Source organism: Hypomesus transpacificus, chromosome 22 (genome assembly GCF_021917145.1).
Source record: "Hypomesus transpacificus isolate Combined female chromosome 22, fHypTra1, whole genome shotgun sequence".
NCBI classification, from domain to species: Eukaryota; Metazoa; Chordata; class Actinopteri; order Osmeriformes; family Osmeridae; genus Hypomesus; species Hypomesus transpacificus.
The window spans coordinates 10437068-10451055 of record NC_061081.1 but is presented as its reverse complement, the minus strand read 5'-3'; the positions used below and the strand labels follow the sequence as shown (position 1 = coordinate 10451055).

At 43.5% G+C, this 13988-nt stretch overlaps 1 protein-coding gene across 1 annotated transcript; it reads left to right on the top strand.

The window, feature by feature from the left end:
* Positions 1 to 770: 770 nt before the first annotated feature.
* LOC124483866 (uncharacterized protein C4orf54-like) lies at positions 771 to 10102 on the top strand. The gene is made up of 2 exons (XM_047044448.1): positions 771 to 5748; positions 8572 to 10102. Exon 1 carries the CDS (start codon positions 1015 to 1017, stop codon positions 5725 to 5727), a length of 4713 nt encoding a protein of 1570 aa, XP_046900404.1. The 5' UTR covers positions 771 to 1014; the 3' UTR covers positions 5728 to 5748; positions 8572 to 10102.
* Positions 10103 to 13988: the final 3886 nt, after the last annotated feature.

Sequence of the window (13988 nt, the reverse complement as noted above, 5' to 3'; positions counted from 1 at the left end):
TTTTCCTCACTAGAATCACAATTCAGGATGTATGCGTGCGTACAAAAATACTTGTGTGTCTTATTCACTTGGCAATTGTGCGTCTACTGTAGCAAAGTGGTTGGGGTCTTGCGTCCAGCTGTTAAAAATAAATCTCGTTCTGCAGCTCCACAATCAATTAAATTCAAGTCATTATGCTTTATTGTGATGAATGTTCAGGTTAAACAATGTTGCCAAAGCCGTCTACAGTGAACGAACAACACATGTAATTATTAACACATCATATAACTTAATTAGCCTATCAGTCACAAACAGACAAGTAGCCTAAAATGGGCATAATGCCAAGTTACATGTAACGTAGGCTACTATTACGTTTACACAATCAATTTGCCCTATATTTGTGACAAACCCCATAAAAATGTGATTTAAGATGTATTGTAGGGAGAGGATTTGCTCGTTGTCTACTTGAACACACTCAAGTCATTAGATCATCAATTGGCCATTTTATTTCATTTACTGACACTTGCAGGGCAGTGTAAGCGCTATAATTGTTCAAGTATAAGATTCGACATCCACAGGTCACGACACCGTCCTGCTGTTGAGTATTCGTTACAGCTGCCTGCACGTTCACCGCACTAGAATATATTGTGCATTTCTTAAACATGGACAGTTCTGTGTTCACACTTACTGTGCGGAAAGTTTTGACCACGGACTCCGCCTATGTCACTGGAATGTCATCCAAAATAAGACAAGCGTCACACAACACAAGCAACTGTTGTCAAGATAGCAGCGTGTGAGAGCAAACACTCCATAGAAGATCTATCGAGGACATATAATTACATCAGAGAGAAGGGAATTCCTGGAGACTCTACATTGACTCTCGCCCTCAACCTTCACCCCCACTGCTCCCCCATTCCCCTCCCTGCGTGAGCTGTCTCTCTCGCTTTCCCAAGCTTCTCATGCGCGCAGAGTTTTCCGTCCCGTGTCTGGATAACATCGCAAACAAAGACCATCTAACGGTAAGAAAACAGACAAATGGAAGCAGTTGAGAAAACTCTCATTTACCAAGAAGACACTGGACTAAACAGAAAGCTGCTCCCAGTCGACAATAATTACAAGGACAAGTGCCAACCTGACACAAAAAGCCTCCAATCCAATTACGTTGATTTGGATGACCTGCTTGATATGAAATCAGAGGGCACAAAAACTGTGAAAGTGACTTTTACCGGCGAAGGTAATCAGCTCGCTGTGTTCAAATGCAACAGTGACACCTCTGGAGACAGGAGTCCCGGAGTTCGCGTGCTTGATGATAATGTTGATCAAATATCTTCAGGGAACTATCATGAGGAGCACTCACAGGGCGAATGGACTGACAGGGCCGTTGTGGACGAGCCCCCCGTAGAAACGTCTCTGACAGGAGTTCCCAACTGCAATGTGGACTTTCAAAATGGGAACACAAGAGAGTTCCAACCTGAAATTGAGTTCCATGATAACAACCTACAAAATGTCGGCAGTGAATGTGAGGAATTACAATATACGGACATGTATTTAAACAGTAAAAGTGAGTCTGACGACGCGGCGAGCGTGGTGCTCTCCGAGGCAGAGCCCTGTGAGCCTGACACAGTGGAGGATGAGTCCCACTACATAACCACTCATGAAATCCAACTGACGGAGCTCGACCATGATGTCGATTTTGACTTTGGACGGGGAACCTGTTGGGATTTGGAGGACGATAATCTTGTGTACTCGTTTGTGGATTATGCCTCTTTTGAAAGTGACGAAACAGTGGAGGGGACTTTGATTGTGGAGGGAAAGTGTCAGACGAAAGTAAAAAGTAGCAAGGCGCAAAATAATAATGTACTCCAACGCGCCGGAGGTACAGTTGTCAGCACCGAGCAGGAGAGTGATCTTTGTGACTCGGACAAATGCGCCAGCTCAGATGAAAGCGCGTTCAAAAACCAAAACGGTATTGGGAATCCGTCAGGCCAAATTCACTTGTCCATCAAGACTTCTTCTCGAGCCATAAACGACTCTAATAATATAAATGAGAATGAAAAAAATTGCTATCATACCAAACATATGGGAGATGGGAGTCATTTATTTTTTACAAGCACTGACGCCAGAGCGGATACATTATGCGACAGAGCCCAGTACTTTATCCCCGCCCCAGGGCGCCAGCACCTCGCTACCAAATTAAGGGGGAAAGATATTAATGAGTATTCCAGCGGTGCGTCAAGTTCAATCAGTGAACTCGACGATGCAGACAAGGAGGTGCGTAATTTAACCGCCAAGTCTTTCCGAAGTTTGGCATGCCCCTATTTTGATGCCATTAATTTAAGCACTTCAAGCGAGTCTTCCATGTCAGAATACAGCCTTGGCTTGAACAAGTGGTCGGCATATGTTGACCTAAAATATGGCACCATGTCACATGGAAGAGAGAATAATCTTCTCGCACATAAGAGTGCCCAGTTAGAAATTAGTAAACATGCCGAGTTAAAAAACAGGAATGGCAAGTCTACATGTAACAAGAAAGTTCCCCAAACCAGAATGTATGCTTTGAATAAGAAAATGTCAAGTTCACAACAAGAATCCTCGTCCACAAAAAATATTCAATTGAAAGGTCAACCGGGACAGGGAGAGGTTATCACACTGACAGAAACACTGAATTTTCGTTGTAATGTTGAAACAGGGTTACCTGAACGAGGAAGGCTTCCAAAATGTCCCGAAAATGCGCAACGATCACGTTCCAAGGATGAGGTTACGGGCATCGCGCCAGGCAGGCAAGGGTGTGAAGCGAGCTACGAACACAGTGACGCTGTGGACAGCATGGGAGACACACACAAGAAGGCCATTTTCGCCTCAAGCCTTTTGAAAAATGTAATATCCAAAAAGATGCAGTTTGAACAAGAGCGGAAAATGGAGCGGGGTGAAATACGAGACACATATCCCACTCACTCCCCATGCTTTCAGTGCAAGGATCAAGACATGAGAGAGAGAGGCTTGAGGAGAGGCTTGCCAAGACAGTCCTCAGAAACAAGCTCGGGATTCACCCCTAATTCTCTGGATGAGCTAGAGGTGGAACAGAGCAGGCCCGGTTCTTGTGACACCTCAGAAGAACGAAGTAGCGACACGGAGACCGAATCTTTAGAAGGCGCACGGCCGACAACTGAGCTAGCTCTTGATATAAAAAAGGATCCAATTGACAGTTCGAGAGGACCGCTTAGCCGTAGTCAAAACAGTGCATTCAAATCCTGGAAGGATGGGGAGCAGGAGCCTCAAAAGGAGCCTGAAGTCGATGAAGTTTTGGGTGACACATCCTCAACACAAAATAACACAGAGGGGAATAAACTGGACACCGGAGCTGTAAGTAGCAAGCTAACAAAATTGTCTCACTTGTTCGTTCCAAGTTCTCAGCTTCTTCCTAAAGACCAGGAAGCGCGAGAGCAGCAGTCTCAACATTCACCTGGGATGAATGCGCCCCTGAGTCTTAAAGAGGGCGGGGAGAGACATTTAGGTATGGGGGGATATGGAAACACAACAAAGCTGCCTGAGATAAAAATATGCCTGAGAAGCGTAAAAGAAAACAAACTTTGCCCTCTAAACATTGCAAACTTGTTGACTCCTAAGATAGGTTATACCACTGTAAACCCAATGAAGACAACAGGTAACTCCAAGTGTCATGTGCTGGCTGTGTCGGACAAGATACCACACTTCACAGTCAGGGATATTAGAGACAACAAGGTTAAGTTCCAAACTCCCATTTATCAGGTGAGGGATGTGCGCAAATTGGTTAAAAGTTCATATCCGTCTATTTCATTGGATAGCTGCGAACAAAGGCCCCAAATTAACCCTCCTGTATCAGCAGAAATTCGAGATAATAATGAAGGTTCAAAGAAGGAAACAAATAAGACCCCATCTCCATCTCCAATCGTGATAAAGTGTCAGTCTGTGAATAATAGCAATTTGAAACAACGAGCCCAGTTGTCCGATACGCCGTTACGCAAACAAAACGATGCTGACCAATCATCTCCAAAAGTTCCCCCGGAAAATGCCAAACACGAAACCTCATTCCCTTTTCGATTAACGGGCCGAGTTGCACCTGTCTTTTCCAAACAGGCCAACCCCGATCAATCCGAAATTCAGCTCAATATTGAAACAAAAACGGCAAAAACGAGGCAGGAGAAATCGTCTGATACTGGAGAAAGGAAACCTGAAACCAAAATCCCCAAACAAGCGGCTCTAGAGAAACTGAAGGCTGCTGTAAAAACTATGGAACAGCTTTATGTGTTTGACAGAAATGAGTGGAAACGTAAAACACAGGCTCCTCGACCCATCACCGACAGCCACGTTCTGTCACTCATTGCCCGGGAAGAGCAAGGTGGCCCGGCGAAAGCCGACTTGGAGGAGGAGCCAGGTGGAGCATCAGGTAATGACAGACTGACACATTTTGAACCTCAAACATTGGTGAACATGACAGAAACACGCAACGCACGAGAGGATAAAGAAACTGTGAAAATTATACATGTCCCATATGATGAGGATACTTTTAAAATTCAGTCACAGCAGAGTAAAACCTTTAGTAACAAAAGCGTGTTTCATTTATGGAATAATAATCAGACACCAGTCAGCACAAGCTCTACTCATAACAACGCACTTGAAAGTGGAATTCAGACCCAAACTCCCTCTATCCCTATGAAAAGCATCAGCTGTAATACCTCAAAAGTCCCACTGTCATTCAAAATATCCCCATCAAGAAGAGCCCCAGTGGACAGGGTTAGGCTCCAAACCAGCCCTACAGACATCAGTGCTCAACAACAGTCCTCCAAACCTGGCAACCCGGAATCTGAAAACTATTTGACTATACCTGTGAAAGGCTATGTAGGTGAAATCAAGTTTCCAAGCCAAGACCGTAAGCTAAGTGGCAACCCCACCGCAATCATTCAAACCAATATCGATGACACAAAGAGATGCGAGCCTTCGGCTCTACCCCTAAGGCATACCCCTATTGTCATGGAGACGCATTTCCCTGAACCCCAACCGGCCACTATCTACCACCACTCTGTGCCAGTGTCCTTGCAGCCCCCCCAGCCACACGTGTTTTGCTTCTCCCCCCCCATCCCTACCCTTTCCCCCACCCCATCGGGCGCGGACTCCTACCAGCAGATCCAGAGGAAGATGCTCCTGGACCCCACCACCGGTCAGTGCTACCTGGTGGACACCCCGGTCCAGCCTGCCACTAAACGCCTCTTCGACCCCGAGACTGGACAGTTCGTGGAAGTGCCCATGCCAGCCCACCAGCCGCCCATCAACCCCATGACCCCCGTCACCCCTGTGCCCATGTCTATCTCCCCCTTGGCACTCAGCCCAGGGGCGTTTGCGCCCACCTACATGATCTACCCGAGCTTCATCCCCTCACCCGCCTTCCCTACCCAGACAGTGTCAGCCCAAGGACTGTCCAGGATGGAGGATGACAACGCAAGTAAGAAGCCCCATGGAAAGCACACAGGTCCGCATGCCGGGAAGGAGGCTAACATGACTGGTGCGGAGAGCCCATACTACAGCGCCACCGGAGGTAGCGTTCAGCACCCGGTGCTGCCCGTGAGCCGGGGACACGTCACCGCCAGGGGCGTTGCTGCCACCTCGGACGGAAAGCCTGTCATCAGCATCACAACGCAGCAGGGGCCCCGGATCATCGCCCCACCTTCTTTCGATGGCACCACCATGAGCTTTGTGGTGGAGCATCGGTAACACAGAGGAAGTAGCACACACGTAAGTGCTTTTGGATTATATGATCTCATGGGCTCATAAAAGGACCACCGTATACCGTTTATTACAAAACACTAACATGGAGTGTCTTGAAATGCTTTTATCACTTGACTGCCCCAAAATAAACCCAACGTAACCTGACTGCTATTAGCCTATGACGTGACCTAGACATCTTGACCATGTCAAATCACATGGTCAGGATGAAGTGAATAGGTCAGTCTTAGGAGAAGGCCTCTTTTGTAAATTATATTTAACCTCTTTGATGACAATCCATCCAAGTGCACGTGATTGTATCCAGTGTTAATACTTACTTACATTTACATTAAGACCACAGTATGGAAGGGTAGACACCAAATCAAAACGTTTCTATTTAAAATGCTAACATGTTTTTGCACTCCAGTTGCAGTGTACAGTATCTTCTTGCACGGGCAAACGCTCAAATTTGTATGTTTCATTCAGGAAGAAGTCGTTTGTTCACAGAATGTGCAGCAATCATTTGAGCGTGATAAATTTCTCCAGGCATTCACACGTTTGCGACGGTAATGGCAAGAGGCTGTCCATGTTAGCGTTCTTGAGTCTGGACCAGCGCCAGCCTTCATGTTAGAGGAGGCATGTCATTTCACTGCAGATGATCTGATATGCTACAACATGTTGGCCACCATGTTTGCGTTGTACTGGAGTGAATGGCGCTAATGCAGCAGCCATTGGCGGCGGTGTCGGCGTTAATAGACATTGCCCAGTTTCTTGACACCCCCAGGGGTAACTCGACCGGGGTGGTAGGTCCTCTGGCTGGCCCTTGCTCGATCGGGAGGTAGGGTCATCAGCCCTGATCTGTCTGTGGCGAGACATACAGTTGTGTTACTTCTTCTCTGCATTACACACCGGCGGGTTATTTGTATGACGCTACACAAGCATGTGTTTACACAGTGTATTCTTGGGCTTTGACATAAAGGTGACCTGAACTATCATAGTTCACAAGACGGTCCAGTCTTAATGTGCTTGTCTTTACGCCACACAAAGCTCAGGATGTTTTGGTTTGAACCCGCAGAGAAGCATACAGTCTGCTCTTCTTTCTTTTTAGTGGCATGTTTTAGACTTAACCTTGGGTTCCAACTAGTTCTTTAAAAGTATGTTTTAAAGATGTTCCCCTGTAATCATCATAATTATAATCAATATATAATTATTGATTATCGAGTCAGATGGCTGAGCGGTGAGGGAGTTGGGCTAGTAATCAGAAGGTTGCTGGATCGATTCCCCGCCGTGTCAAATGTTGTTGTGTCCTTGGGCAAGGCACTTCACCCTACTTGCCTCGGGGGGAATGTCCCTGTACTCACTGTAAGTCGCGTCTGCTAAATGACTAATTGTAAATTGTATAATCATAATCCCATTATCATCTATTCTGAATCAGATACACTTTAAATGGAACAATCTTGCACATGTACTGTAAGCTCAGCAGCACATTATATGTAACAATAGTTAGCCTGTCGCACCAAGTGTAATGACTTTTGTTGTGCGACACGTCTAAACTTCCCCCCTTCAGGTAAAAGTAAACCTTCACGATTCTTTTTCCAAAAACCCACGCACGGTCTCACACACCAACACTGACAGTTTGGGGCCACCCATTCTCAGCTAATGTGTCAGCATTTTGATCCAAAGGAGGGATACATGTCAGCTGGAGTGGCGGCAGAGGGGGTCCTGGTGGTGGGGGTGATCCGGGACGGTGGTGCTGTGCCAATGGCATGAAGGGGGCTGGGTGGGGGGGCTGGGTGGGGGGGCTGGGTGGGGGGGCTGGGTGGGGGGGCTGGGTGGGGGGGCTGAGTGGGGGGGGCTGGGGGAAAATGTGTCGAGGGCTCACTGGTGGTGAGATAAGGTGCTGGGGGAGAGCGGAGGGGGGGGGGGGGCAGGCATGGCTGGGATAGCGACGGAGAGGGAAAGGTCAGGCAATGTAAAGTATTTGTTGTGCTGATGCAGGGAGAGGACAGCTGCTCCGAGGGATCAGGTTCAGAGCTAGCTGCCGGGAGCTTTGGAAGTGAGGCTGCGGTGGGGTCAACTTTTTATAGTCCCCTCCTCCTCCCTCCCCTCTTCCTCCCTCCCCTCCTCCTCCCTCCCTCCTCCTCCCTCCCTTCCCTGCCTTTTTCTCAAAAGGAGGAGGAGCAGAGGCGGAGAAATACCTTTGACCTCAACTCTTACATAAACAAACAACCGTGCTCTGATGGTGCTGCCTCAGAATGAGGCATGGGTTTGCTGTGGTTATAACCTGCCTCATATTAATCCCCTTACTTAAAAAAAAATGCATTCCTCAGTCTGATATGTTTTCAATGCTTGTATGTGAGTTCCTCAAAGATGCATGTCGGCAAACAGGAAATAAAAAGCATTGATGTCATTTCAGACCATTTAATCAGGGAAGCCCTGCGATATGGTTATCCGTTTTACAAGCAATCCTTTGCTAAGAGGTAGTATAAGCAACATGTTTCCAGACAACTATTAAAACTCAATACAACAACAGTCTTGTGAGTCTTAAAGAGAAGTGATGGACTTTAAGCCAGGAGTTTCATTTTACTGGCAGCACACTGGTTACTCATTAGACAGTGACTGGAGCTGACCAGGACTATCTCAAAGGACAGTTAAGACCTACAGTCACATACTTTGTTGACATACACACATTTGTTGTTTCTTTCTAACTTTTGCAACTTGGACCTTTCGGCATACCAGACTTGCATGCATAACTAACGCATGCCAAGCCTTTTCTCTTTAGCTGTGTGACCTGCTTTGTACACTTTGCATCATGCACATGTTGCCTCACTGTTCTTATCTTTTCCTTCTCAGGAGTCTTCTGAGGAGCCTGTCCTGCCCTAAACCCATTTCCAATATTTCCTTTTTCCTCCATCCCCTAAATTCCGCTTGAAACTCTTCACACATCACTGCTCGTCACTTTCAACTGTATAGTTATTTTGCCTTTAGTCTTTGCAACAAGTTTCTGTCCTGTAAAACTATGCCTTCAGGCCGCAGCCTTTCTGCAATAGTGACTTGGCACAGCTTTGATGGAGCCCCATGTAGAGTATTGGCTTCCTTTTTTTATAAGCAGTGTTGTAACTGCAATATTGTTATTCAAAAGGAAATAGTATTGCAAAGTTATTGTTTACTCCCTAAATATGTATGAGCGCAACATGTTTTGAGTTTGATTGAAGTACTTTAAATTAGTAAAATGGTCCTTTTTACATCTGCTCTATTACCTGATGTACATATTTCCACAGCAAGTGAATGCTGTTAGTGTTCTATTTAGTGATATCAGTCAATAAAAATGAATAGTTCCTACGATATAATTATGAAAACGTCTCTCCCTTTCCCTTCCAACCCTCCTTATTTCTCAATTTCACTCTTCGTCTCTCTACCTACCTCTCTGTCTCTCTCTCTCTCTCTCTCTCTCTCTCTCTCTCTCTCTCTCTCTCTCTCTCTCTCTCTCTCACTCACTCCCTCACTCCCTCATGCATCTTAATCTGTGGCCGTGGGATCCATTTCATCTGATCCAAGTAAATTCAGAAGAGGTATTTCAATCATCAATCTGAAACTGAACCACATGCTTTTCATCATCCTTGGAGCCATCTAGAAGTCATATCTTCATCTCTAAATAATTCTACCCTTTTCTTCTAAAAGACTATTGGCCCTTCATCTGAAAAAGCTCAGCTCCATGTTTCTTAAATCACAACACTGTTCATGCTAGCCCAATTTCTGTATGACTGATTGTATATTTGTATATATATATACAGTATATGTGTGTATATATATATGTGGATGTGTTTTGCGACATCCTTCTTGTATGCCAGAGCAAATGTGACGATTGGAGAAATAAGACGAGAACAGAGGCTCACCAAATGTGTCTCAGAATAACTGAGGCCGTGCCCTGGCACTCTCCACATGCCTAGTGGTTTGTACAGGGGGCGATAGGTCTGTCCTATACTGTACTTGGGGCTAAGGTTTCCCAAGCAGAGATGGGCTCAGGGAGTCAGCTACGCAAAGCTTTTTAGGGGACAACCTCCTCTATGAGTTTTAGAATGATCTTTACACTTATCGTGTAAGGGAGCAGGAGATTGGTGACTATTTAATTGGCTTACAAGTTTGTGTGTATGTGTGTGTTTTCAGACTTTGCAAGCAGCCAGCAAATGTGATTACAGGCAACATGGAGATTTGCTGTTTCAATATAAATGGTTCCATTTTAGTGGAAATTATATGTGCAATAATATATTGACAATCTCAGTGACAAGTGTTGTTTTTCTCCCCATTTTTCATGATGAAAAAATATATACAGTGCCCTCCAAAAGTATTGGAACAGTGAGGCGAATTCCTTTATTTTTGCTGTAGACTGAAAACATTTGGGCTTGACATCAAATAATGAACGTGAGACCAGAGATCAACGTTTCAGCTTTTATTTCCAGGTATTTACATCAGGATCTGATGCACAACTAAGAAAATATCACATTTTGTTTGAATCCACCCATTTGTCATGTGATCAAAAGTATTGGAACAGATATACTTAAAACATATTTAAGTGAATAAGACTTAATATTTAGTTGCAAATCCTTTGCTTTCAATAACTGCAGCAAGTCTGTGACCCATTGACGTCACCAAACTTTTGCATTCTTCCTTTTTGATGCTTTCCCAGGCTTTCACTGCAGCCTCTTTCAGTTGTTGTTTGTTTTGTGGGGTTCCTCCCTTCAGTCTCCTCTTAAGCAGGTAAAATGCATGCTCTATAGGGTTTAAGTCTGGAGATTGACTTGGCCAGTCTAATACCTTCCATTTCTTGCCCCTGATGAACTCCTTTGTTGTTTTGGCAGTGTGTTTTGGGTCGTTATCTTGCTGCATGATGAAGGCTCTGCCAATCAGTTTGGTTGCATCTTTCCTTAAATTGGCAGACAAAATGTTTCTGTAGACTTCCGAGTTCATTTTGCTGCTGCCATCATGTGTTACATCCTCAATGAAGATTAATGAGCCCGTCCCAGAAGAAGCCATGCAAGCCCAAGCCATGACATTACCTCCACCGTGTTTCACAGATGAGCTTGTGTGTTTGGGATCATGAGCAGTTCCTTTCTTTCTCCAAACTTTAGCCTTTCCATCACTTTGGTAAAAGTTAATCTTTGTCTCATCAGTCCATAAAACTTTGTCCCAGAATTTTTGAGGTTCATCTCTGTACTTTTTGGCAAATTCCAGCCTGGCCTTCCTATTCTTCTTGCTAATGAGTGGTTTGCATCTTCTGGTGTAGCCCTTGTACTTTTGTTCATGAAGTCTTCTGCGAACAGTAGATAGTGATACCTTCACTCCTGCCATCTGGAGGTTGTTGCTGATCTCACTAACAGTTGTTTTAGGGTCTTTCTTTACAGCTCTCACAATGTTTCTGTCATCAACTGCTGATGTTTTCCTTGGTCTACCTGTTCGACGTCTGTTACTTAGTACACCAGTAGTTTTCCTCTTCTTCAGGACATTCCAAATGGTTGTACTGGCTATGGCCAATGTTTCTGCAATGGCTCTGATTGATTTTCCATCTTCTCTAAGACTCACAATTGCTTGTTTTTCACCCAAAGACAGCGCTCTGGTTTTCATGTTGTTTTCACCTCTGAATACAGTCTGCATAGACAAAACCTATCTTACCCAATCTGAACCTGAGTGTAGACATTCAGTGGTATTTATTGATTGAATAATGTATGTAATAGGACACACCTGGGCAACAAAACACACCTGTCAGTCACATGTTCCAATACTTTTGCTCACGTGACAAATGGGTGGGTTCGAACAAAAAGGTGATATTTTCTAATTTGTGCATCAGATCCTGATGTAAATACCTGGAAATAAAAGCTGAAACGTTGATCTCTGGTTTCACATTCATCGTTTGATGTCAAGCCCAAATGTTTTCAGTCTACAGCAAAAATAAAGGAATTGGCCTCACTGTTCCAATACTTTTGGAGGGCACTGTATATTGACATAGTCAATCAAGGCCTACAAAGACCCACATGTCTAAAACTGTGTTTCCTTTTGATTTTAACAATGTTGCATAGCAACATCTGGACCCCTGGTGCTCTCTGAGTTCCATGTGGTCATGACAAATGCTGTCGTTTGCTGTTATTTCTTCTTTAACCAAATGTAGCATGCAGGTATTTGGAGCTGCTGGTCAGTGTACGTACCTGAAACGTTCAAAAGTGAATGTATTTATGTCCTTGCAACAACACTATTCTCAGTGCCTTACGATAATGCAGTTAATGTGGGTTGGTACAGTGATGGTACAGTTTGTGGTCAACTGGGCCATAGATGATCTTGGCTACCCTCTCTTTTATATGAAAGTAGGGCAGTGATAATAACTAATAATATTATTCATGATTGGTCAGTTCAATTATTAATTAAATTACTAATGATTCAAGATGAACAGATGCAACTCTCACAAACTACCAAGTACTTACTGTCAACTGATGATACTATCATTTCAGGGTCAGTTGTTGACTCTTTTGTACATGTTTCTTAATGGGATTCATTAAAACAAGCAGCACTTTGGACCATTGTACCTGATGGTCACCAAGTTGAATCAATCAAATGATAATTACCAAGCTGAGGACTTGTATGTCCATTTTATATTAATTGGAATGGTTAGAGTCACAGAATACAAAGTTACAGAAAACAAGCACAGCAGACAAAATCAGAAACAATTCTTACTTAATTTTCTTTGTAAAATAAATAAGAGACATAGATAACCATTGTTATTCTATCCGCCATAAAAATACATAAAACACATACCTGCCATTTAACATACAATATAAATATAAACCCTACATATTGTCAATCATAGCTTCTTACTGTGCTCATGTTTTTCATATATTTCTTGTCTGATGTTTAGCATTTAATGGAATGGTTGAAATATTGAGACGTATGCAACAGAGAATTTCTATCTTGAGGGCATGTACCTTCTCTTGGGTACATAGGTTAACAGTTGGCAGGCCACATTGAAACCATGTCTGAATTATGAATAGACCGTTTATAGCCACTGATTTGATTGTATAGCTTTTATTTTGAATGTCAAAGCTTTAAACTCCAATTTTGTGCATACTTCATGGATAGCATGTTAACTTGTGCTTTTAAATGTGAAGTTGAATGCTCTGTTTAAAAGCGACCAACGTAACAATGCAATGAAAGTAACATAATACTCTCAGAAACATGCTGTGCTCTATGTTGTTCTCTGTTAACTTTGGCAATGAACGTCTCACAAATAATAACACAAACAATAACTGGACAACCGCAATATAATGTATGTAGCAGTAAATGTTTATGATTACAGAGGGTGTACTTTATGTATAGAATAACCAATTTCTTGTTGATGTATAATTTAACATCTTAGCATAGCTCTGATTGGTGTACTGTACCTTTATGTCCCTTTTTTGAAAGAAATTGCTTTTATTGGCCAAGTCCAAATTTGACAACATCCAACAAACCCAACGGCTTTGAGGAGACTACTGTGTTAATGCTTGCTTTTGGAAGGCAATGAAAAGTTGAAGACAGATACGTGAAAAGAAGATAAAGAAAGAGAATGTAGGTGAACTAGTGGCCAAATCGATCACAGTGTCACACAATGTGTAAAATATGTGTTCAGTGGACTTAAGTGTGGCTGACTCAGAAGGTGTAAGAGGTCTGGTTGACAATGAAGAGATGTCTTGTTAGAAGAACCAGTGCAATATTTGCACGTTTACAGATGAGATATTGACAGGAAACTGGACTGAAATGAGCACTTTGTAAATTGGAAAGCCTTTACAGGTATTTAGAAAAAATAAAAATGCAAGCTGTATTAAATTGTCACTGTCTTAATATGATAATGTGTGAGGAGGTAGGTCAAAGGTTAAACTTGTGTCCATGTCCTGAAATCTGTACATGCCAATATGGGTCCAAATCCTATTCTGTAATCCTGACATTTTACGTAAAATAATAATAATATATGACAGACAGTAGCGCTAACAGTTAGTTCAGTGGGTAAGTGTATGTTTTCTACTGTACAGGCAATGAATGCATTGCAACATGACTTCAACCTGGTCAGCATATACTAATGTTATGAAACTTGGGGAAACTGTGCTGCCAAAGGGGAAACCCTGTCTGGCATATCCCCATCTTGTGTCAAATTACACACATTACCATCTGCAGGTCCAATAATGTCCACAGGAGGATGCCGATGGTTCCACAGACAATTCTGAGCACTGCTTCTTGATTGAGGTTTT